The 22,802-nt window shown below is 66.2% G+C and overlaps 5 protein-coding genes across 5 annotated transcripts; 2 read left to right on the top strand and 3 right to left on the bottom strand.

Moving 5' to 3' along the window:
* Window positions 1-339: 339 nt before the first annotated feature.
* DNAJC22 (DnaJ heat shock protein family (Hsp40) member C22) lies at window positions 340-1,440 on the bottom strand. Its single transcript, XM_034071626.1, has 2 exons — window positions 694-1,440; window positions 340-516 (listed from the first exon to the last, which is right to left on the bottom strand). The coding sequence occupies exons 1-2, from the start codon at window positions 1,438-1,440 to the stop codon at window positions 340-342; spliced, it is 924 nt and encodes a 307-aa protein (XP_033927517.1).
* Window positions 1,441-5,888: 4,448 nt separating this feature from the next.
* C1QL4 (complement C1q like 4) lies at window positions 5,889-8,289 on the top strand. The gene is made up of 2 exons (XM_034071535.1): window positions 5,889-6,978; window positions 7,973-8,289. The coding sequence occupies exons 1-2, from the start codon at window positions 6,463-6,465 to the stop codon at window positions 8,150-8,152; spliced, it is 696 nt and encodes a 231-aa protein (XP_033927426.1). The 5' UTR covers window positions 5,889-6,462; the 3' UTR covers window positions 8,153-8,289.
* A 789-nt stretch (window positions 8,290-9,078) lies between these two features.
* Window positions 9,079-12,220, bottom strand: PRPH (peripherin). Its single transcript, XM_034071509.1, has 9 exons — window positions 11,877-12,220; window positions 10,923-10,983; window positions 10,654-10,749; window positions 10,409-10,564; window positions 10,207-10,332; window positions 9,910-10,130; window positions 9,638-9,687; window positions 9,449-9,519; window positions 9,079-9,342 (listed from the first exon to the last, which is right to left on the bottom strand). Exons 1-9 carry the CDS (start codon window positions 12,218-12,220, stop codon window positions 9,295-9,297), a joined length of 1,173 nt encoding a protein of 390 aa, XP_033927400.1. The 3' UTR covers window positions 9,079-9,294.
* Window positions 12,221-13,020: 800 nt separating this feature from the next.
* On the bottom strand, window positions 13,021-15,831 carry LOC115946922 (tubulin alpha-1C chain). Its single transcript, XM_034071553.1, has 4 exons — window positions 15,736-15,831; window positions 14,805-15,027; window positions 14,585-14,733; window positions 13,021-14,054 (listed from the first exon to the last, which is right to left on the bottom strand). Exons 1-4 carry the CDS (start codon window positions 15,736-15,738, stop codon window positions 13,080-13,082), a joined length of 1,350 nt encoding a protein of 449 aa, XP_033927444.1. The 5' UTR covers window positions 15,739-15,831; the 3' UTR covers window positions 13,021-13,079.
* Window positions 15,832-19,292: 3,461 nt separating this feature from the next.
* On the top strand, window positions 19,293-22,475 carry LOC115945256 (tubulin alpha-1A chain). The gene is made up of 4 exons (XM_034071552.1): window positions 19,293-19,376; window positions 20,286-20,508; window positions 20,580-20,728; window positions 21,316-22,475. Exons 1-4 carry the CDS (start codon window positions 19,374-19,376, stop codon window positions 22,294-22,296), a joined length of 1,356 nt encoding a protein of 451 aa, XP_033927443.1. The 5' UTR covers window positions 19,293-19,373; the 3' UTR covers window positions 22,297-22,475.
* The last annotated feature ends 327 nt before the right edge of the window (window positions 22,476-22,802 follow it).

The following is a 22,802-nucleotide window of genomic DNA, read 5'->3' as shown; positions in this document are numbered from 1 at the left end:
GGGGCCGCCGGTGCCGAACGTGGACGGAAACAGCCGAGAGCCGCCGCCCTGAGGCGGAAACACCCGAGTGCTGTCCGGGAGCGGCCGAAGGCGGAGCGGGGCCATGGGGGGAGCGGCTGAGCCCGGGGCTGCGGGTTCGAGACCCCGCTCTGCCTGCACAGGCCCGGAGCTGCCGGGTGCGCAGGGAACGGTGGATCCCCGTGGGCAGACCGCGTGCACGGTGTTCACGAGCCCGGGGTCACCCCCCCGTGCATCCCAGGGGCCCCACCCCTCGCTCGTGTCGCACCAGAAGGAACCGGGCAGCAGAGAGAGGCACACTCGTGTTCAGCCGCCCCGGCATCAGCCCGGGGCTCTCCGGGGCCCCGCCAGCTCCTCGTAGGCCTCCAGCAGCTCGATGAAGCGCCGCTCGGCCTCCTGGGCACGGTGCCGGTTGTGGTCCGGGTGCCAAAGCTTCACCAGCTCCCGGTAGCTCTGGTGCACGGCCTCTATGGAGGAGCCGGGTGGGAGACCCAGGACCTGCGGGCGAGAGGGGACTGCGGGGACCTGACCTGCTCCCGGGGCCGCACGGGTACCTCCAGCAGCCGGAGGGGACCCTAGAAAGGGGGGGTGTCCCCCTCAGGGCACGGCAGCCACGGAACCCCATGGACCCCGCAGCCCCCTCCTCTGCCCGGTACCCAGCGCCGCATCCCGCACCTCAAACGCCCTCCGCTGCCGCTCGCTCCCTTCGACGCCGGTGCCGCATCCCCGGGAGCTGCCCCCGAAGCCCAGGACCTCGGCCAGGAGCTGCCCGGTGCGCAGGGGCAGGAGCAGGAGCTCGGTGACCGCCCGGGCCAGCGCCAGCGCCCCGCTGAGCCCGCGGCAGGCGAGCGGCGCTGCGAAGGCCACGAGTGCCAGCACCAGGCGGTAGAGCCGGGCTCGCAGCCGGGGCCGCGGAGCCCCACGGGGCCGGTAGCGCCGGTGCCGCTGGGCGGCGATGGCAGCGGCCACGCTGATGGGCAGCGGCCCCAGCACCCGGCCCTGGAACAGGAAAGAGGCGGCGAAGGCTGCGGCCACCGTGCGGGGCGCGTCCGATGTCTGGTCCCCCACAGAGGCCACCAGCTGCACCCCGAGCCCCACGGCCAGGGGCTGCGCCAGCACGGCCGGAACCCCCGGCAGCCCCAGCGCTGCCGCTAGCCCGAAGTACACCCCCACCAACACCTGGCCAGCCAGGCGCAGGGTGCTGAGCGCCGGTACCGGCCCAGTGCGGGCCACGGGAGCCCCGTTGGCCGTCGCCACCCAGCTCGGCAGGTGCCACGCATCCCAGAGCCACCCGGCGCCGAAGCCGCCCAGTGTGAGCATCCAGAGCAGTGCGTGGCTGTCCCGGCCCAGGTAGAGGTGGTGCAGGCCCAGTGGCCCTCCAAGAGCCCACAGGCCATAGGCCACCAGCAGCTGCTTGGCCATGGTGTGTGTCACCGCCCTGGGGTGCACCAGCAAGGCCACGGTGTTTGGCACCCTGTGGGGTGGATGGTGCAATCAGGGACCCTCGGGTCGTGCTGTGTCCCCCCCCAAAAAGACCCCTCCAGTGGGGTCCTATGTGCCCATTCAGGACTGTGCAGACTAACATGGCTCCCATGTGCCCACCCACGATAGTGCCTCTCCACCCAGCACCCACCAGGCCCACCCAGTGCCCCATAAACCCATCCAGAACCCCATGAACCCACCCAGAACCCCATGAACACACCCACGGACACATAAGCCCCCCCTGACCCCTATCCTGACCCACCTCTCCCCATGGAGGTCCCGTGGTGCCGCTCCCCTGACAGACTTTGCCCCGCAGCATCGGGCAAAGGGCACCAGCAGCAGTGCTGGGACAGAGGGTGGGGGGCAGCCCCACAGCAGCCCCACAGCCCCCCCGGAGGCACCAGGTGCAGGGTGGACTTGAGCCCCCCCTCGTGCAGCCGCTGTTTGCTCAGCGCCGCCGTGTTTGCCGGGATTAACCGGCTGCAGCCGCCAATTTGGGCTCATCCATTATTAACGGCCCTGCAGCCGTCCTGCACCGGGGGCTCAGCACTGGGGGGGCTAAACCCCTCCAGGCTCATAACCCCACAGCGACGCAGCCGATGGACTTTGGGGTGTGTCTCCCCACTATGTGCTGTGCCGGGGCTGGAGGGGGCCCCCAGCACTGGGGTGGGGGGACGAGAGGCAGGATGCTGGTGGCAATGGGGTGATGCTGCGGTGGAATGGGGGCAGAAGGGAGATGCTGTGAGCAACGGGGGAGATGCTGGGGGCTATGGGGGGATGCTGGGGGGGCAATGGAAGGATGCGGTGAGAAATGGGAAGATGCTGTGAGCAATGGAGGATGCTGTGAGCAATGGGAGGATGCTGAGAGGCAATAGGGAAGATGCTGCCCGTCAGGACGCGCTGACAGCGCCCCCCCGCGCAGCCCGCCCCGCCTGGCTGCCTCCTTGACAGCGGGTCCCAGCGGCCCCAGCCCACGCTTCGCTGCCTGGCGCGGGGGGGCTCAGCCTCATCACCCTCAATAGGGGACCCCCCCGTGGCTGGGGGGGCTCTTCAGCCCCCAGGATGCCTCCCAGGACCCCTCTGTTGCAGCACAGGATGGATGGGAGAGGTGGGGGGAGAGGTCTCACATCCTCATTGATTCCTTTAAGTAACCCCAATTCCAAACGTCAGGTTTGGCTCCAGCGCTGGGGGCGGATGGAGCCCGCCAGTGGCTGCAGCTCCGTGTGCCCACAGCCGTGTGTGTGGGGCTGCCCCTGGGGTGCCCCAGTCCTGGGGGGCCATGGGGGTCTCCAGGTGATTGGTGCCATTGGTCATCTGCAGCCACCAGCACTGGTGTCATCGACCCCTGGAGTGCCCCTGTGAGCTGAAGCATCTGTCACCACGTGGGGACACGGGCACCAGGCTGGGGACATGCCAGGGACCATGGCCAGGGCCTCATCCTGCCGTGTCCTCACATACATGTCCCAATTCACCTGTATCCCCATGCACATGTGCCCTGATGCACATCTACATCCCACTGCACACACATGTCCCGCTGCGCACACATGTCCTAATACACACACGTATCCTGATGCACACATGTCCCAACGCACACCCGTGGTCCCCTGCAGCACATCCCCACACGGCCGCCCCATTCACACGCTGCCAGAGCTGGTTGAAGGCTTCCGGCACCTCTCTCGTGTTGCTGCCTTGTCACTTGGCTGGTAATTAATGCCAGCGCTGGGGCTGGGGTCCCTCCGGGCTCGTCCATCACTGCCAGCCCCGGCTGCGCCACGGCCCTAGTCCCCCCGCGCTGCTCTGAGGGGGATTTGCTATGTATTAGCTGCTGATGCACATTAATACATTAAGGATGTCAGCGGTGCAGCCCAGCTAATTGTCTGATTTAAATGTCTATTTGTCAGTGCCCGGCTCAGGTGGGCATGAGCCGAATCCCCAATGAGCCCCCGGCCCCATAGCGTGGGGGGCAGCGCCACACAGGGGGATGCACAACCCCAGGATACTGCGGTGCAGGGCAGGGGGCAAACGGCCCCCCCTGTCCCCCGGCCACCGCTTTAATTGCCGCCCGGGTGGGATGGATTTCTCTGCCTGACATCTCCTGCATCCGTAATAAATGCCACTTGTCCAGAGAATTAATCCGGGCCGGGCCGCAGCCATCCATCCATCCAGGCAGCGCCGGCACGGACAGCCCCGCCGCACGGCCCCCGCCAGAGCAGGAGGGCACGGCACATCAATTCCCCCCTTGGGAATTCCCCCTTCCACAGGGATGCCCCCCCCGCCCCGAAGCCGGTGATGGGATGAAACCTTGCAGCACGTAGCAGTGGCTGGGTAGTACTGTGTATGTGTGTGCCACCTCCAATGTGGGGCAGCTCTCAGCAGTGGCTGTGGGGCTGGAGATCAGCCCTATCCCAGGGAGGGGTGGACACAGAGAACTGGGATGTGACCCTCCCAGCTCCATTCAACGCAGAGGCTGCTGCTTTATTGTCGCTGCTCAAGGACAATTTGCATCCCACCTGGGTGGCTTTATTGCCACCAGGGCCTGGATGGAGCATGCAGCCGCATCCAGCCATCCATATCCATCGGCATGAGGCTCACTCTGCCACTCAGTGGGGAGGGAAGCGCTTGGGGAAGCCATGGGGAGAGGAAGGATGATGTCCCCTGGGTGCCAGGGATCGTGCACCGGCCGCTCTGGACCATGCACCAAGCAGCACCGGCGCTGCATGTGACCCTGCGGGGGCTGCACGGCTGCTCCACAAGCCGGTGGGTCCTCGGGGGCCCCGGAGGCAGATGGTGACCGTGGCTGTACCGGCGCCGCTGTCCCCGAGCCGGGTGATGCATTTATTCATGCTCCGCTCTGCCGGCTCGCTCCGGGCTCTGCGGTGCGGGACGTGTCCGTCCCAATCGGGATGACCGCAGCAGCGCCCGTGCCCTGCGTGGGGGCAGCGGGAGCAGCCGGACCAGGGAACTGAGGCTCGGTGCGGGCGGAGGGACCCCACGACGGGGCCCCCTCCCTCCACCCCCCGGTCCCCGGTAATTAGCGGCAGGGCTTCCCCTCGCGGCTAATTAACGCGCTGATGCTGCTCGTTAACGTCAATCGGTGGCGGTGGGACTCGGGGGGCTCCCGGGGGCACCGGGGCTCCCGCTAGGGAGAGCTGGGGAGCGGCTGCGGCCTCTTGATTTGTTGCACAAACATTGTCGGGATCGCATCGATCCCCCGCAGAACGGGGCCATAAATCCCGGCAACAGCCCGGGATCGATCGGCGGCCGCTGGAGCCGCCGGCCCGGCCTGGAGAAGCAATGGGATGAATCTTGCACATGGAGTATGCACGGGCACGCACACACATGCACAGAGCATGCACATGCATAGGTATGAACACACATGCACTGAACATGGACATGCATAGAGCATGCACAGGCATAAAAACACATGCACTGAGCATGCACACACACGCACACAGCATTCATACACATGCGCCAAGCATGTGTATGCATGCACACAGATGCGCTGAGCACGCACATGCATAGAGCATGCACAGGCATAAACACACATGCACGGAGCATGCACACAGTAGGCACACAGCCATGCACACACCTGCACTAAGCAGGCACATGCACACACACTCCCCCCGCATCCCCAGCTCCAGCCCCCCGGTGGTACCGGAGGCACCGGAGAATCCCCGGGTCTCAGTCCCCATCCTGGGGAGGGACCGGACTCCCCGACAGAGGCCCCCCCGGCCGGGGGGGTCCCAAACCCAGGCCACCGGTGGTGCATGGCAGGGGTGCTCTGTGCACCCCCAGTCCCTCACCCCCTCCCCATCCCCCTTTGCACAATCCCTGCCCCCGCCGCGCTCCCGTCCCTCCCCCACCCCCCTCCCCGCCCTCGCCGTGCCCGGTGCCGTCGAGCGGGGCGGGCGGAGCGGGGCTGCGGGCGCGGTGCGCTGCGGGCGGCGGCCCCGGCACGTGGCTCCCGGCGCCGCGGGCGGCAGGTACCGGAGGGCACCGGCTGTGGGGGGGGTATGGGAGCTGTGGGGACTCTGCTGCGGGCCCGGGTCTCGCGTCCCCGGGGACCATGAGTGGGGCGAGGGGGGGGCTCCCGGAGAACCGCCCCTGGCGGCGCTGCCCGTCCCCGTCCCTGCGCCCGTCCCCGCCGGTGCGCACCGGGAGAGCGGTAGCGCTCCGGGGCTGCTGCCGGGGAACGGAGTCCCGCTCCCGCGAGAGGGGTGCTTGCTCCCGGGCAACTTGGCGAGAAGTTGCCCCGCGCGTCCCCGCGGCTCCATCCCGGCTCCGGTCTCGGTTCTTTCCCGGCTCCATTCCGCTGTCAGCTCCTTCCCGGCTCGGTCCCAGCTCCTTCCCGGCTCGGTCCCGGCTCCATCCCGGCTCGGTCCCGGCTCCATCCCGGCTCGGTCCCGGATCCATCCCGGCTCGGTCCCGGCTCCGGTTACATCACCAGCTCCTCCACCAGCTCAGGTCCTGGCTGCTGTAGGAGCTCCGATCTCTACTCTGTCCCCGGCTTTGATTTTAGCCCCTTCCTCAGCTCCACTCCTGGTTCCATCACCGGCTCTGCTCTCTTCCCCTTCACCAGCGCAAGCCCTGGTTCCATCCGCAGATCCACTCCTGCTCCTGGTCCCATCCTTGTCCCCGGCACCAGCCCTGCTGCTGTCACCATCCCTGTCCCTGTTCCCATCCCCATCTCCCGCCCCGCTGCTGTCCCCAGCCTGGCTGCTCTTCCCAAGCCCATCCCCGTTGTTGTGACCATCCCTATCCTTACCCTCATCCCTATCCCCATCCGCATCTCCATCCTCATCCCTGTCCCCACTGGGACTTGAGGATCTCGGTGGGCGGCCGGGTGCCGTCCATCCCCCCAGCATCACCATTGCACCCAAGGGCGACGAGGACCTGCTGGCACTGGCGGCGTCGCGGCTGAGCCGGCGGAAGCGGGTGGCCGGGGCAGCTGTTGGCGTGGCCATGGTGCTGGTGCTGCTGGTGGCCATCCCGCTGCTGGTGCACAGCTCCAAGGCGGCCGCACACTATGAGATGCTGGGCAGCTGCCGTATGGTCTGTGACCCCTACCCCGAGCTGCCCGTGGCCTCCCCACCGCCCTTCCTGCCCGGTGCCAAGGGTGAGCCGGGCCGCAAGGGCCGTGCTGGGGTACGGGGACCCCCAGGGCCACCAGGACCACGGGGGCCACCGGGTGAACCGGGCCGGCCAGGGCCACCAGGGCCACCGGGGCCGGGTCCTGGGGGGTACATCCCCTCCTTCTACAGCCCCAAGATCGCCTTCTATGCTGGGCTGCGGAAGCCCCACGAGGGCTACGAGGTGCTGCGCTTTGACGATGTGGTCACCAACGTGGGCAATTACTACGAGCCCTCGAGTGGGAAGTTCACCTGTCCCCTTCCCGGCATCTACTTCTTCACCTACCATGTCCTCATGCGTGGTGGCGATGGTACCAGCATGTGGGCCGACCTCATGAAGAACGGACAGGTACAGGCTGGGACCAGCACTGGTGCCACCACCATGACCACAGCTCCCGTCAGTATCCCCCATCCTGCTTCCTCCCACCTGGTCCCTTGCCCTGTTCCAGCCTGGCTTTGGTTATCTCCATCCAGCTCTTCCAGTCCCATTTCCCCCATCTCAGTTTTCCCCATCCCAATTTCCTCCATCCCAGTTCCCCCACTCTGTTTCACCTATCGCGCTTTTCCCATGTTGTTTACTCCCACCCTGCTTTTCCCATTGTTTTCCCTTAAATCTCCATCTCTCCATCCTGGTTCTCATTCCTGACCCCCCTATCCAAGCTCCACCCATCATGATTCCCCCCACCACACACATTCCATTTCCACCATCCAATTCCCTCAGCCTAATTCCCATCCTCTTCTTCCCGTCCCTCTTCCTCCATCCCATTTTCCCCTATCCCAGCTCCCCCAGTAGCTCCATTCCCACCTCCCACCCATCCCATTCCCCCTCTGGGACCATGGGGTGACGGGCGGAGCACCTGCCCACCTTTGGGGACATGAAACCCCCATTCTCGGGGCTCCTGCTGCAGGTGCGGGGGGGGGGGATGGGGGCACGCTCCCTCAGGAGCACCGGGCTCGGGGTGGGGGGGGACCGGTCTGTGCTCCCCCGGCCTCTCCCTTTATGGCGGCGCAGCTCCTGCCCTGGACACTTCCCTTTTATTATGGGAGAAACAAGGATGGATCCAGCAGGATCAATGGCGGCTCCATCACCTCCCCGGGGCACTCATGGTCCCGGGGCTCCCCGGTTGAACACCGACAGTGAGACCCACGCGAGCGGTCGGGGGGGGGGGTTCTGACCCTGTGCCCTCCCAGAGCAGGTTGGGAGCAGGGGGGGGATCATCCCCCGGCTCTGCAGCACCGGGGCACAGCGTGACCTTGAGCCGGGGCTGAGCAGGGCGGGGGGGTCCTGGGCACAGTGTGACGCAGACAGAGGGGCTCTGATGACGGTGTCCCCCATCCCCCAGGTCCGGGCCAGCGCCATCGCACAGGATGCGGACCAGAACTACGACTACGCCAGCAACAGCGTCATCCTGCACTTGGACGTGGGGGACGAGGTCTTCATCAAACTGGACGGGGGCAAAGTGCATGGCGGCAACACCAACAAGTACAGCACCTTCTCTGGGTTCATCATCTACCCCGACTGACCCCCCGGGGCTCCTCCCTTTCAAACCCACCCCCATCAGTGCTCCGTGTCCCCCTCCCCGCATGCAACACCCAAGGGTGGCATCAGGGTGTCCCGGTGCTGTCCCCATCCCCGCAGCTGATCGTGGGGCATCATGACACCCCCCAATAAAGCACTCGGGGTTCGGATGCGCAGTGGCTGCCGCCACCTCCATGGGGGGCACACACACTGAGCCGCTGTGACGAGCTCCACACCGATGGGAGGAACCCCTCGATGTCGCCTTCCCCATCACCCCCCCGGAACACAGGGACAGCGACAGCCCCCCGAGGCGGGGTCACGCTGCGGACCCCGCAGCCCATATCCCCATCCTTGTCCCCGCATGGCATTGGGCCGGTGCTGCCACCTCCCGGCCGGCCTCCGAAGGACACGGGTAGGACCGGGGCTGTGGGGGGACCCCGGGAAGGGATGCCGGGGATGGGGGCTCACAGCACGGGACACCCCACACCGGGGGGGGGGGGGGGAAGCGGGGTTATCTTCTGAGCGACCGCATAGAACCGGGGCGGGGCTGCTGCTGAGGTGGGGGAGGGGGGTGGGGGGGAACCCTCCTCTTCAGGACCTCCCGTACCCCCGGCCCCGGTTCTCGCCCGTCCCGTTTCACCGTGAGCGCTGCCCCTGTTTATAAACACCGCCAACGCCAATGAATCGCCCCGCGGCCCAGAAATGACCAATCAGCGGCGGCACCGCGCGCAAGTACCCGTCTGGGATTGGTGGAGCGCCCCCAGTCCTCCCAGCGATAGGCTGATATCAGCCTATCAGGTTGCGGGAAGGGAAGACGCTGATTATAGAGCGGGGAGTAGAGCGCCGCCCGGTGGCCCCGCACCGGTAACGCACCGCGGTGAGGGTGCAAGCCCCGGGACCCCCCCGCACCTCCGCGCGTGACTCGGTCCCTCCGCGCCACAGCCTTTATTGGGGGGGGATCCGAAGCGTGTCCTGGACCCCGCGACCCCCGGAGGCGGGGGGGGGGCACTCGGTGAACGTTCAATACAGACGAGGGGTGGGGGGGGGGAGGCAGAAATAGCAATGAATAAGGGGGGCACAAGGCACCGGATGCATCGAGCCGCTGGGAGGGGGGGGCAGCCAGTGAAGCCTCCCCCGGACCCTCCATCACTGTCCCGGCTCCGCTCTCTGTCTGTGCGACTCCGTCACCACCTGCTGTGGGGGGACAAGGGGGGTTCAGGACGCAGATGGGGTCGACACCCCACGTAGGGACAGCCCCAGAGAGGGGGAGCCCCCTTATGCAGGGACAGGGCCCCCGAACCTGCCCGTCCCGTGTCTCAATGGTTTTGATGAGCACCATCCTCCGAGTCGGGCTCTGAACAGGCTCCAGCACTGGGGGACACAGAAGCCATGAGTCCCCTCCCGAGGCAGGGCACAGGGACCCACCTGCACCCTCATGGGGAAAAAGGACCCCCAAGGACACAATTGGGGCACCCCTGACCCCTCTCACCTGAGCTTCTCCCGCTGAAGGAGGTTGGAGGGTGTGGGGGGACGGTGATCCTGGTGGGCAGAAAGGGGGTGAGGGGTTGTAGGGTGTCACTGGTCACTGCTGAGTGACCCCATCACGGGTGGGTTGGGGGGCAGCAGCTCCCTCATCCTCACCCCATCCCTTGGCCTCGCCATTACCTCCAAGCTCCTGTAGGATAGGGGCTGCTCGTCCCCTGTGGAGCCCCCTCCTTCCCAGGAGATCCCATGGGGAAGTCAGAAGGGGGAGGCCCTCACCTGCTCTCCTCGCCCTCCAGCAGCTTGCGGTACGTGGCGATCTCGATGTCCAAAGCCATCTTGACGTTGAGCAGGTCCTGGTACTCACGGAGGTGCCGCGCCATCTCCTCCTTGAGCTGCTGCAGCTCCTGCTCCAGATGCTCCACCACATCCCGGTAACTTCCGATCTCCTCCCCAAACTCAGCCTCCATCTCCCGCATCTGCCGCTGCAGCGCCTCGTTCTGCTCGGGATGAGGATGCACTGCAGGGCCTGGGGCTGGGGTCCCCCCCAGAAGTGTCCCCCCGCCCGGGTCTCACCATGCTCTTCAGCCCGTCCACCTCACTGGTGAGGCTCTGGATCTGCCGCCGTGCCTCGTTCATCTCCTGCTTGGCCAAGCGCAGCGCCTCCTGGTTGCGGTTGGCTGCATCTGAGAGGTCTGCGAACTGCAGCACGCATTGGGGGGGTCAGAGCTATTGGGGTGCCCCGGACCCCAATCAGAGCCCCCCCGGCCCCGGGTACCTTGGACTTGTACCACTCCTCGGCCTCCTGCAGGTTCCTCACAGCGATGCTCTCGTATTGGGTGCGGATCTCCCGCAGAGCTGCTGTGAGCTCCGGTTTGCAGAGCTCCACAGGCGGCACTGGGCTCGGGGTGCTCACCTCCAGGTCCCGCAGTTCCTGGGGAGCACACGGGGGTCACGATATGTCACGACACAGCTCAGGGACCCTACCCGTGTCCCCCATCGCGACCCATGTCCCCATCGCACCTCCTCATGCAGCTTCCTGAGGAAGCCGATCTCATCCAGCAGCAGCTCCACCTTCCGCTCCAGCTCCAGGCGGGACAAGGTGGCATCGTCCACATCCTGTGGGCACGTCCGAGATGAGTTGAGAGGCAGCAGGGAGTGGATAGGCACCCCCAGACCACCCCGGGTCCCCCCCCCCTTAGTCCATGTGATGTATGGCCAGGGCCTTCACATGCGTGAGCAGCCTGGGGGTACATGGCACAGGGGAATGAGCACTGCATGAGCCCCCTCACCTTGCGGAACAGCACCAGGCTCTTCTCTGCATCCTCCCGCTTCTGGGTCTCATCCTGCAGCCTGGGGACAGCAGGAGGGGGACAAGGTGAGGTCCCTCCTGCAGCCCCCACTCTGCAGGCACACATGGATGGAGGAGTCCCCAAGCCTGAGCCATGGCAGGACCCCCACATCCTGCCCTGTCTCAAGGCCAAGACCCCACTATAGCCCCCCAGGACCCCTTGTTGAGCCACACTCCTCCCTGGGGGGGGTTCAGCCCCTCCCTTGGGCCCATCTCCCCCCTCAGTGCTTGTCCCTGTCCACTCCCAGTGCCCCCCCCCCCCCCGTGCCCCACCCTTTGCAGCGCCGGAGCTCCCCTTTCTTCTCAGTCTCTCCCAGTCCTCCCAGTGCTTTCTCCAGCCTTTCCCAGTCCTCCCCAGCATATCCCGATACACACTGCACTCCCCTCCCTGCAGCGTCCAGTGCGGCCCCCCCCTAACACCCCTGGTGTTTCCCAGTCCCACTGCACGTCCCTGGGTACCCGGGATCATTCCCCTGCTTCTCAGTAGGACCAAACACCCGTGCTTTTGTCATGGTCCTAGGGTTTGGTGGCCCAGTCTGCCTCTGCCCGGCTTAACAGTAGAACAAATCATCTGCTTTTGTCCCTTGTCAGTAGAACTAGCATCTGCTTCTTCCCCTTAGCAGTAGTCAATGCCCCGGCATGTCAGACACTTCACAGGAGACAACACCCCCATCTAAGCAAAGGAATCCTTTTAACCCCCTTGTACATTTTTCTCTGCATTACCCCCCTGTACATTGGCTAACCCTGTATCAATCTCCCCTTGTCCTCTCCAGCACATCCCAGTGCATCCCATGTCCCAGCGCATCCCTCGTCATAGCTCATCCCTCATCCCAGCGCATCCCTCACCCCAGCGCATCCCTCAGCCCGGCGGATCCCGGCCCTGCCGCCCACCCACCGCTGCCGCAGGGCCGCCAGGTCAGCAGCCAACCCGTCCCGCTCGGTCTGGAGCCGGTCCCGGTCGCGGCCGAGGAGCTGCAGCCGCTCCCGCAGCCCCCGCAGCTCGCCCTGCACCAGCCCGGCCGTGCGGGGCGCGGTGGCGGCGGCGGCGCGGCCCAGCGCGGCTCGAAGGGCTCCGTTCTGCCGCTCCAAAGCCCGCACCCGCTCCAGGAAAGCGGCGAAACGATCGTTCAGGGCCGCCAACTCCTCCCGCTCCGAGCCCCGCGCCGCCGCCGCCGCCGCCAGCAGCCCCGGAGCCCCGAAGGAGCGGCGCGGGGTGGGGGCTCGGCCGCCGCGGCTCATGCTGTTACCGGGGAGGCGGCGGCTCCAGGTACCCGCTGTTTATAGCGGGCGGCGGCTCCGCCCCGTCGGGGGGACCCGGGGGTGCGATGGGAGGGGTCTCCCGGCCGGGGGGCTGCGGGTGCCCCTCGGGGGGTGGAATAGGGCAGGCCCAGGGGCCCGGCAGCAGCCGGAGCAGGGAGGTGAGGGGCCGGGGGACCCCGATTCACTGGGATGGAGGGAGGGGGTCCCCCTGCCAGGCCACAACAGAGGGGTTAGGGAACAGTGTGGGGTGAAGCCCCGGGGTAGGGTCTACCACAGCACAGCGGGTAACATCCTGCACTATGGAGCAGGCCATGTCCCTCCCCAGCAGTGGGGAGTGGGGGCCCTGATATGGCCCCCCCCTTCTAAACGGGCATCCATGACTCGGCTCTTCAGGATCTGCCCCTCCCCAGAGCCTTCTCTCCACAGGCAGCACTTACGGGAAGGGTCAGTGCCCTGCCCAGCACTGCACAGCAGAGCACAGAGCATCTGAATTGGACTGGATCCTGGCTGCACTACAGGGCCCAAAGGAGGGAGTGATCCAGGGGTCTGCAGCCCACCGGGTAACCCACTCTGTGACAGGGCCAACAGCACGGAGAGTGGGACATGAACCCCTCTCAGGTGCAGGGAGCCAGGCAGGGCACAGCCAGCCGATGACACAGGACACAAACAAGGTACACCCCCATCACAGAACCACCCACACCAGCCACGACCTGACCTCCCCCCCGTCAGAGCATCCTCCCTTCCTGGTCCCTCCCAATGGACAATGAACAAGGCAAGAGTAGAAACAGCATCTTTAATGATGCGCATCACAGTGTCAAGGGCACAAGAGCCAAAGGCACTAATACTCCTCCCCATCATCCTCCCCTTCCACACTGTCGGCCCCAACCTCCTCGTAATCCTTCTCCAGTGCAGCCATGTCCTCCCGGGCCTCAGAGAACTCTCCCTCCTCCATGCCCTCCCCCACGTACCAGTGCACAAAGGCTCTCTTGGCGTACATCAGGTCAAACTTGTGGTCCAGGCGGGCCCAGGCCTCGGCAATGGCCGTGGTGTTGCTCAGCATGCACACCGCACGCTGCACCTTGGCCAGGTCCCCGCCTGGCACCACTGTTGGGGGCTGGTAGTTGATGCCCACCTTGAAACCAGTGGGGCACCAGTCCACAAACTGGATGGTGCGCTTGGTCTTGATGGTGGCGATGGCGGCGTTGACATCCTTGGGCACCACGTCCCCGCGGTACAGCAGGCAGCACGCCATGTACTTGCCGTGCCGCGGGTCGCACTTCACCATCTGGTTGGCTGGCTCGAAGCAGGCGTTGGTGATCTCAGCCACAGTGAGTTGCTCATGGTAAGCCTTCTCAGCTGAGATGACAGGGGCGTAGGTGGCCAGAGGGAAGTGGATGCGGGGATAGGGCACCAGGTTGGTCTGGAACTCCGTCAGGTCGACATTCAGGGCCCCATCGAAGCGCAGGGAGGCTGTGATGGAGGACACGATCTGGCTGATGAGGCGGTTGAGGTTGGTGTAGGTGGGCCTCTCGATGTCCAGGTTGCGGCGGCAGATGTCGTAGATGGCCTCGTTGTCCACCATGAAAGCACAGTCGGAGTGCTCCAGGGTGGTGTGGGTGGTGAGGATGGAGTTGTAGGGCTCCACCACGGCCGTGGAGACCTGTGGAGCTGGGTAAATGGAGAACTCCAGCTTGGACTTCTTGCCATAGTCGACAGAGAGGCGCTCCATGAGCAGGGAGGTGAAGCCGGAGCCGGTGCCACCCCCGAAGCTGTGGAAGACCAGGAAGCCCTGCAGCCCTGTGCACTGGTCAGCCTGTTGGGAGAACCCCCAGAGGGGTCCAGAGTGGGTCAGCCATGGCTTTGGAGCCTTGTGCTCACCAAGATGGGTGCAACAGGAGCCACCCGGCTCACACAAGCCCATGGGCTGCCAAGCTCTGGCTTTGATGTGTCTAGAGCTCCCAGAGCGGAGCCGGCGGCACTGCAGGCCCAGCCAGCCCCGGCGCCAGCCCCAGCGTGGGAACTGCAGGTTCAAAGAGCTCAGGGAGCCGCACCAGTCCAACCAGTGCTGCACCAGCACCCAAACTGGGGCTGCGAGTCCCCCCTTGCCCCGGGCATGGGGGTTCTCATCCTCCTCCCCATAGCTGCGCTTAGGAGATGCATCCTGTGTGGGCACCAGAGACAGGCCAGACCTGTCCCACATAGCTCAGGGCAGCTCCACCTCCTGTCCCAAAGTGCTGATGAGACGAGAAGGACCCGTTGATCACCCCCCCAGGGACAACGCGTTCCCTTTGTCCTCAGCCACTCCTCCACCCCAGGAACAAACCCACCCTATGGGATGCCCACCAGCTTGCGGATGCGATCGAGGACCAGGTCGATGATCTCCTTCCCGATGGTGTAGTGCCCACGGGCATAGTTGTTGGCCGCATCCTCCTTGCCCGTGATGAGCTGCTCGGGGTGGAAGAGCTGCCGGTACGTCCCCGTGCGCACCTCGTCTGCAGGGAGAGCCCGTTAGCACCCGGCGGCCCGTGCAGCCCGCACCCCCCCGGCCCCGGCCCACGCTCACCGATCACCGTGGGCTCCAGGTCCACGAAGACGGCGCGGGGCACGTGCTTGCCGGCCCCTGTCTCGCTGAAGAAGGTGTTGAAGGAGTCGTCCCCACCGCCGATGGTCTTGTCGCTGGGCATCTGCCCGTCGGGCTGGATGCCGTGCTCCAGGCAGTACAGCTCCCAGCAGGCATTGCCGATCTGCACGCCCGCTTGGCCGACGTGGATGGAGATGCACTCACGCTGCAGGGACACGGGGGACAGGCTCAGATCCCCCCAGCTCCGACTGGGTTAATTCACACCCACCACTTCGAGACAGGGGTTGGGATTACTCAGGGTTTTTCCCAGTCTTCATCATTCCCTATCCAGTCTCTGGGGACAGAGACAACTTCACTGCCCTCTCTCCAGAGATCTCCATCACCCTCAGTTCAGGGGCACCCCTCGGTTACCGAGGAGAATCCCCCTTTGCTCCAGCAGCGCTGATACACGGGGATGAGAGGCCGGCCCCCCCCCCCCATGCCTCAGGGGCAAGAGCAAACTCTGTGTAAACTCCCGGGACTCCGAAGCGTTTCCCCATCGCAGCCACTGCCGAGTTCGCCCCGCTCCCCCCCCCCCATCGCCTCACACATGAGGGGCTCTCCCTATCCCCAGCAGGGCGTCCCGGCAGATTCCAAACCACTGTCCCCAACACCTCCTTGGGATACGTTTCCCTCCATAGGACCAAACGCATCCAGGTCCTGCCTTGGAGCCCGGGACACGCAGTGCTGCCAACGCTGGGAGCCCCGAGCCCCCAGCCCCAAACACCCCCACCAGGGTCACACGGAGTCCCCCAGAGCATAAAAGTGCTCAGGAGCCCAGCACAGCGTCCTGGGCACACACGAATCCTTCACCCCGGGGGACGGCTCCACCGCTACCGTGGACACGGAGGAGTCCCGCACCCGCTGCCCTCACCATGGCCGTTCACTGCCCGAACCGCTACGAAGTCACCGAGGAAGGAGGCGGGGGGCGCCCCGTGCGGCCCCCCCGTGATATACCGGAGCGGGAGGGAGGGGCGGGACCGGGGAGGGGGCGTGGCATCTCATGTCCCCGCCTCCGCCCCGCCCCTTCACGGCTGGCCACGCCCTTTCAGCCCCGCCTCGATTCTGATTGGCAGGTTCGAAAGCCGGCTGCGGTTGGGTGGGCGCTGACGTCAGTGGAGCGGAATGTGGAGGGCGGGAAACGGGGCGAGGGGCGGAGCTTGTTGAGGATTTGGGGGGGGTGGGGTCAGTTTTGGGGTTCGGGGTCTTTAGGGGGGGCGGGGCTGGGCCGGGCGGGAGCGGTGTCTGAGCCCTGCCCTCGGCAGCCCTCGGCCCCGCTGTCCCTGGGGCCCCGGGGGGCGGTCCCCGTGCCGGGTTCTCCCTCCCCCTCTGCCCGTCCCCATCCCGGTGCCGTTCCCGTGGGAAGCCCCGCGGCTCCCGTCGCGCCGCCTCCGCTCCCGCTCCCGGCGCCAGGCCCCGGGGCGGCTCCTCGGGGAGCGCAGGACGGGCGGGGGGGGTTGGACAACCCCGGCCCTGCTCGGGCTTCCCACGACAGCCCCGGAGCCCCCCAGGCCCGGGTTGGAACCCGAGCGCTGCCCCCCTTGGTGCGCCCCCCACAAAGGGACCCTCTTCCCACGTAGGGCTGAGGGGCCCACGGTGTCCCCGGGAGACCCCAGGGAGGGTCCCGGCATGGCCTCGGCATCCCCAGTGTGCCCCACTCCTCAGGTTCTCCAATGCCCCCATCCCCTGGGCTCCCGCTGTTCCCCCACTCCCTGCGCATATCCTCGCTGCTGGCACCCGCCTGGGGCCGGGGTACCCCTGCGACCCCTGCTCCCCGAGCCCCCAGAACGCCGCGAGTCGCCCCCACCCCTTCTGCCGGGTTCTGGGCGTGCTTTGGGGCAGGGTAGGGTGGGGACCCCCCCGCAGCGGGGTCTCCCTCGCCTCCCTCCGCCGCCGCCCTGGTTCTTTATTGCGGGTTTTGCCGCATTGCGGTGCTGCGCTGCTGCAGCCCCCTCCCCACGGCGGCGCGGCCGCAGCCCCCCCACCCCCCGGCTGCAGCCCCCCCGTCCTGCCCCCGCCTTGAGCCCCCTTTTTTGCTGTGGCTCCCGCAGAGTGGGGGCTGCGCGGGGGGGGGGCACAGGGCACCCAACTGCGGGGACACCACCGGGTCCCCCCCGTGCCAGGAAACAAGGAGCCACCGGCACTCAAAGCCCCCCCCCCGAGATGCTCAGCCGGGGGGTGCAGCATGGGCAGGGCTGTGGGCTCAGCGTGGCCCAAGAGGGGTCCCCGGTGTGGCAATGGCCCGTCCCGTGCCCAGCAGTGGACATGGCGGGGGGGGGTACAACAACCGTCGCCAGGAGCCGCCGCGTTGCTACCAACAGTCAACAGAGCACAGGAGGCCGGGAAGTGCTGAGGGGGCCGGGAGCAGGGCCAGGTCCCCCCCGCCCGGCACACACTTCATGGCACCCATGGCAGGGTGGGCATTGGGAAACGCCCGTTCCTGTGCATCCCCCCCAGCAGGCACTGGGGGTGCCCCAGAGATGGTGTCCCCCCCCAGCACAGCAGGGTCAGGCAGGGGGGGGCGGCTCCAGGGCTGTCTTCCCACACCCCCCACAGGCCCTGGGATGGATACTGGGGAAGGGGAATGCGGGAGGAGGGGGCTCCCAGCCCATCTCTTAGCAACCGGTCTCCTAGCAACCCTGCCACCACGGCGGTTGCCTGGCAGCGGCCGGCGTGGGGACAAGTGGCCCTCCATACCTAACGAGACTGGGGGAGACACGGGGCCCCCCCGGCACCCAGAGCCCCACATCCCATAGCCTGCATCGCCCAGGGGGGGCTGAGCCACCGCCACCCCATGGAGCACCCCCTGCCAGCCCATGGCTTGTGGTACACAATGGGCAGGGACCCCCGCCCCAGCGTGGACAGGGATCCCTAGGCAGGAGCTATTGGAGTGCCCCGAACCCCCAGGCCCTGGGGACACCATGGGGATACGCTGGGGATGCGCTGCCAGGTCCCACACCAGTGCTGGGGGCTCGGGGCCATAGGGAGACAAAGACATGAAGCGTTTCCCATGCAGGGATGGCCCCATTGTGGGTCAGGGCTGGGGGAGGCTGAGTTGCTTTGGGCTTTGGGTGCCCCTAAAACCCATTTGCTCCCGGTGGGAGCCAGATCTCCCGGTTCTCCTCTGCTCTGCACAGGCAGGACTGCCCAGTCCTTTGTTCTGGTGGGCGATGCCCAAATCCTCACCCCTTTTTGTCTGCAGCTCCACGAGCCCTGCTCCCACACCACTTCAGCAGCACCCCAGAAGCACTGGGCTGGGGGGGGCGTGTGGCAGTGGGGATGTGGGGCTATGACTGAGAATGTGTGTCTGGGACTGGGGATGAGGGAGCCTGGAGCTTCAAATAAGACTGCAGAATGTGGGAAGAGCAGAGAAGAATGGCATTTCCCATGGGGGGGGCACCCTGGCAGCTCCATTGCAGCAACTGGGGCCAGCCCTGAAGGTGGTGTGGGGTCCGCTCCCCCCCCACCATGGCCTTTGCAGGGACAGAAAGGAGGGGGCCCCCCTGAAGAGGGGAAACGCCATGGCTGTGGGGCTGGTGACTCGGGGGGGCCATGCAGGGGCCGCAGCAGATGGAGGGGGGTGGGGGATGCGTGTCCTGGTGTCCCCGCTGTGTCCCCATCCATCACCAGCTGCCGCAGAGCAGCTGCCCCCAGCCCCAAAACCCCATCTCAGGCCTTTGTCCCCTGTGTCCCCTCAGTGTCTGCAGCCCCGCAGCACTACCCATCCCCAGCTGCCCCCAGGAGGACCCTTTTACCCCCGGGGTGGGCCCCGCGGGGCTGGGTTCTGCTGCCTGAGCAGACAAAGAGGCGCTGGAAGGGATGGGCATGGGCCAGGCTGCAGCCAGGGCACCGGGCCACGGTGAGGACTGGGGCCAAGTGGTAGCTGGGAAGCAGGGCACTGGGACACGGCCAGGCCTAGGACAGCGTCCCTGGGATGGGGACAGCATCCCTGGGGATGGGGACAAGGCCACGACTGGGGATGGGGACCAAGTGTGATGGGGATGGGGACAACAACGAGGTTGGGGACAGGGAAGGTGCGTGGCTGAGGATGGGGCCGGGAGCACAGACGGGACCAGGGCAGTGGCCGGAGGAGGGGATGGTGGCACAGGAGGGGATGCGGGGCCTGGGTGTGGCTGAGGATGGGGACAGGGACGTGACCGGGAGCCAGGCCTGTGGCCATGGGGACAGCGGCACCGGGGCAGTGCAGAGGGACCGCGGCCGGGACCGGCAGCTCGGCTGGGAACGGGCACCGGGACCCGGCGGGGCCGGGGCACAGACGGCGGCGGCCGCCGCAGCCCCCCCCCCCCCCCCCCCGCACCGCCGGCCTTTGTCTGCGGCTCCGGGGGGGCATTACCTCATCCCGGGCCGCGCCAATGGCCGCCGCCCCCGCCCCCTCCGGCCCCGCCCCTCCGGGCCCTATAAAGCCCCGCGTCGAGCCCCGCGCTCCACTGCGCCTCTTACATCGACCGCCTCAGCGTCGGGCTGTGAGACCGCCCCGGAGCGACCGCCACCATGGTGAGGGGGGAGCCCCGCTGCCGGTGCCGCTGCCGGTGCCGCTGCCGGTGCCGCTGCCGGTGCCGCTGCCGCTCCCGCTCCCGGGATGAGGCCCGGGGGCTGAGCCCGCACAGGGCGTGGCTCCGGTTACAGCGGGCGGGGGGGGGGGGTTATGGGGGCTCAGCCCTGCGTGTGGGTTCCGTTAACCGGGGCTGGGCGCGACCGTCTCCCTTCTCGGGGTACTGGGCGTGGCACCCGTTAACGTGGGCAGGATGGGACCGCCGGGGCCGAGCCCTGAGCCTGCCCCGGGCACGGTGCCGTTAAACCGAACAGGGTGGGCCCCGGTGCTGACCCAGGGGCACGAGGGGGCCGCGGGGCTGAGGCTGCCCTGGGCGTGGCACCGGCTCAGTGAGGCAGGATCGGGCCCCGTCCCCGGTGCTGAGCTCTGGTCCCGCACTGGGCGTGGCTCCCCTTGAACCCCTCGGTCCTGAGCCTGCTCTGGGTGTGGCCTCGGTTTAACGGTGCAGAATGAGTCCCCTTGGGGGGGGGGCAGAGTGGGTCTGCTCCTCCCTTCACCAATGGGTGTTGCCCAGGATTAACGGGGGTCCTCGTGCTGAGGCCCTACCAGAGGCACTGCTGGGGCTCAGCAGGGTGCATGGGGCAGGATGAGGTTCTGGGGCCCTTGGTGGGGTCCCTGTTACTGGAATCAGAATGAGCCGTGCAGTTCTGAGCTCCCCATCCCTCAGTGGGCACAGCCCCAGGTTCCTGGGTGGGCTGGATGGGACACCAGGAGCTCAGGACCCGGCAAAATAGAGTGACTCTGGGCAGGATCCAGGCTTCATCCAGGTTGCAGCATTCCCATGGGGCCCTTAGGGTGTGACAAAGCAGGGGAAGCAGAGGGTGACACCTCCCCATGTCCTGTCCCTGCAGCGTGAGTGCATCTCCATCCACGTCGGCCAAGCGGGCGTGCAGATTGGCAATGCCTGCTGGGAGCTGTACTGCCTGGAGCACGGCATCCAGCCCGACGGGCAGATGCCCAGCGACAAGACCATCGGCGGTGGGGACGACTCCTTCAACACCTTCTTCAGTGAGACAGGGGCCGGCAAGCACGTGCCCCGCGCCGTCTTCGTGGACCTGGAGCCCACGGTGATCGGTGAGCGTGGGCCGGGGCCGGGGGGGTGCGGGCTGCACGGGCCGCCGGGTGCTAACGGGCTCTCCCTGCAGACGAGGTGCGCACGGGGACGTACCGGCAGCTCTTCCACCCCGAGCAGCTCATCACGGGCAAGGAGGATGCGGCCAACAACTATGCCCGTGGGCACTACACCATCGGGAAGGAGATCATCGACCTGGTCCTCGATCGCATCCGCAAGCTGGTAGGCGCGGGGGGAAGGTTGCAGGGGGCGAGCTGAGGACAAAGCCGCAGTTCTCTGTCTTGGAGCAGCCAGGCTGGCTTTAGCTTTAATGTATTAATGAATGTTAATCCTGTTGTGCAGTGGCTGCCATTGGCCACAGCGCGATGATGCAGAGGGGAGCTGGAGCGGCTCCACAGCGCCGCAGCCCCCGGGCGGTGCTGAGCTCTGCAATTCCCTCTTTGTTCCCACTTGGCTCTGGCCATGGCTGAGTCCAGCTGTGTGTGGCTGGGGATGGGCGTCTCGGTGACCGTGCCGGCCGCCCTGGCTCGGACTGGTCCTGCCTGGAGCAAACCGGTGCTTGGCCCCGGTGCCCAAACATGCTTCTACAAGTGGCTTTTGCCCACTCTCCCTGCCCCTGGGGCTTCCCCTGGGGATTTACCAGCACTATGAGTCAGTGACCAACAGATGGGTCAGGGTCACACTGTCATCCACCCTGGTGACTTCTGCTCTGGGAAGCCCCCAGATGTCCTTAGGAGGCCACAGAGTTGAAGGAGCATCTTCTGCTATTGCCTGGAATAAACATGCCCTTCCCTCATCTCTCCCAACAGGCTGACCAGTGCACAGGGCTGCAGGGCTTCCTGGTCTTCCACAGCTTCGGGGGTGGCACCGGCTCCGGCTTCACCTCCCTGCTCATGGAGCGCCTCTCTGTCGACTATGGCAAGAAGTCCAAGCTGGAGTTCTCCATTTACCCAGCTCCACAGGTCTCCACGGCCGTGGTGGAGCCCTACAACTCCATCCTCACCACCCACACCACCCTGGAGCACTCCGACTGTGCTTTCATGGTGGACAACGAGGCCATCTACGACATCTGCCGCCGCAACCTGGACATCGAGAGGCCCACCTACACCAACCTGAACAGGTTGATAGGCCAGATTGTGTCCTCCATCACAGCCTCCCTGCGCTTCGATGGGGCCCTGAATGTCGACCTGACGGAGTTCCAGACCAACCTGGTGCCCTATCCCCGCATCCACTTCCCTCTGGCCACCTACGCCCCTGTCATCTCAGCTGAGAAGGCTTACCATGAGCAGCTCTCAGTGGCTGAGATCACCAACGCCTGCTTCGAGCCAGCCAACCAGATGGTGAAGTGCGACCCGCGGCACGGCAAGTACATGGCGTGCTGCCTGCTGTACCGCGGGGACGTGGTGCCCAAGGATGTCAACGCCGCCATCGCCACCATCAAGACCAAGCGCACCATCCAGTTTGTGGACTGGTGCCCCACTGGTTTCAAGGTGGGCATCAACTACCAGCCCCCAACAGTGGTGCCAGGCGGGGACCTGGCCAAGGTGCAGCGTGCGGTGTGCATGCTGAGCAACACCACGGCCATTGCCGAGGCCTGGGCCCGCCTGGACCACAAGTTTGACCTGATGTACGCCAAGAGAGCCTTTGTGCACTGGTACGTGGGGGAGGGCATGGAGGAGGGAGAGTTCTCTGAGGCCCGGGAGGACATGGCTGCGCTGGAGAAGGATTATGAGGAGGTTGGGGTGGATTCTGTGGAAGGGGAGGGAGAGGAGGAAGGGGAGGAATACTGAACTCCCCCCCAGGGGTACTGCTCTACAGGGAACATAAGCTAGTTGAAGGCCCTCAGGGCTGTAGCAGTGTGTTTGCCGCGGTCTGTCCTGTCAATGGTCTGTGTGCTTCAATGGAAAAGTTTGTTCTGGACCCACCCGTCCTCTCCTGTGGGTCTGAATAAAAAGCATTCCCTGTCTTATTCTGGCTCTGGTGTCTTTACTCTGTGCTGGCCCCGATGTCTCCCTATAGTATTGTGGTCTCTGCACCCCAGGTCTCTACCTGGTCCTTGACCCCAGCCCTGTGCTACCCAAACTCATCCTCCCCCAACCCATCCTGCCCTGGACTGGGCAGTGTCTCTTTCATAGTCTCTATTTCTCCCATCTGTTTTAAGCGCCTGGGGGTTGTTGAGGACCTCGAGCAAAGTGAACACATAGAGGCTGTTTTGACTCCTCCCAGACGGGGGAGCTGACACCCCCGTTTTGGCAGAAATCGGGGGGGGCTCCTACGTGCTGTGTGCAGGCAGGGG

The sequence above is a fragment of the Melopsittacus undulatus genome, chromosome 21, assembly GCF_012275295.1.
Source record: "Melopsittacus undulatus isolate bMelUnd1 chromosome 21, bMelUnd1.mat.Z, whole genome shotgun sequence".
Classification (NCBI taxonomy): Eukaryota; Metazoa; Chordata; class Aves; order Psittaciformes; family Psittaculidae; genus Melopsittacus; species Melopsittacus undulatus.
Note: the sequence above shows the minus strand (reverse complement) of the source record. Positions and strands in the feature narration are given on the sequence as shown.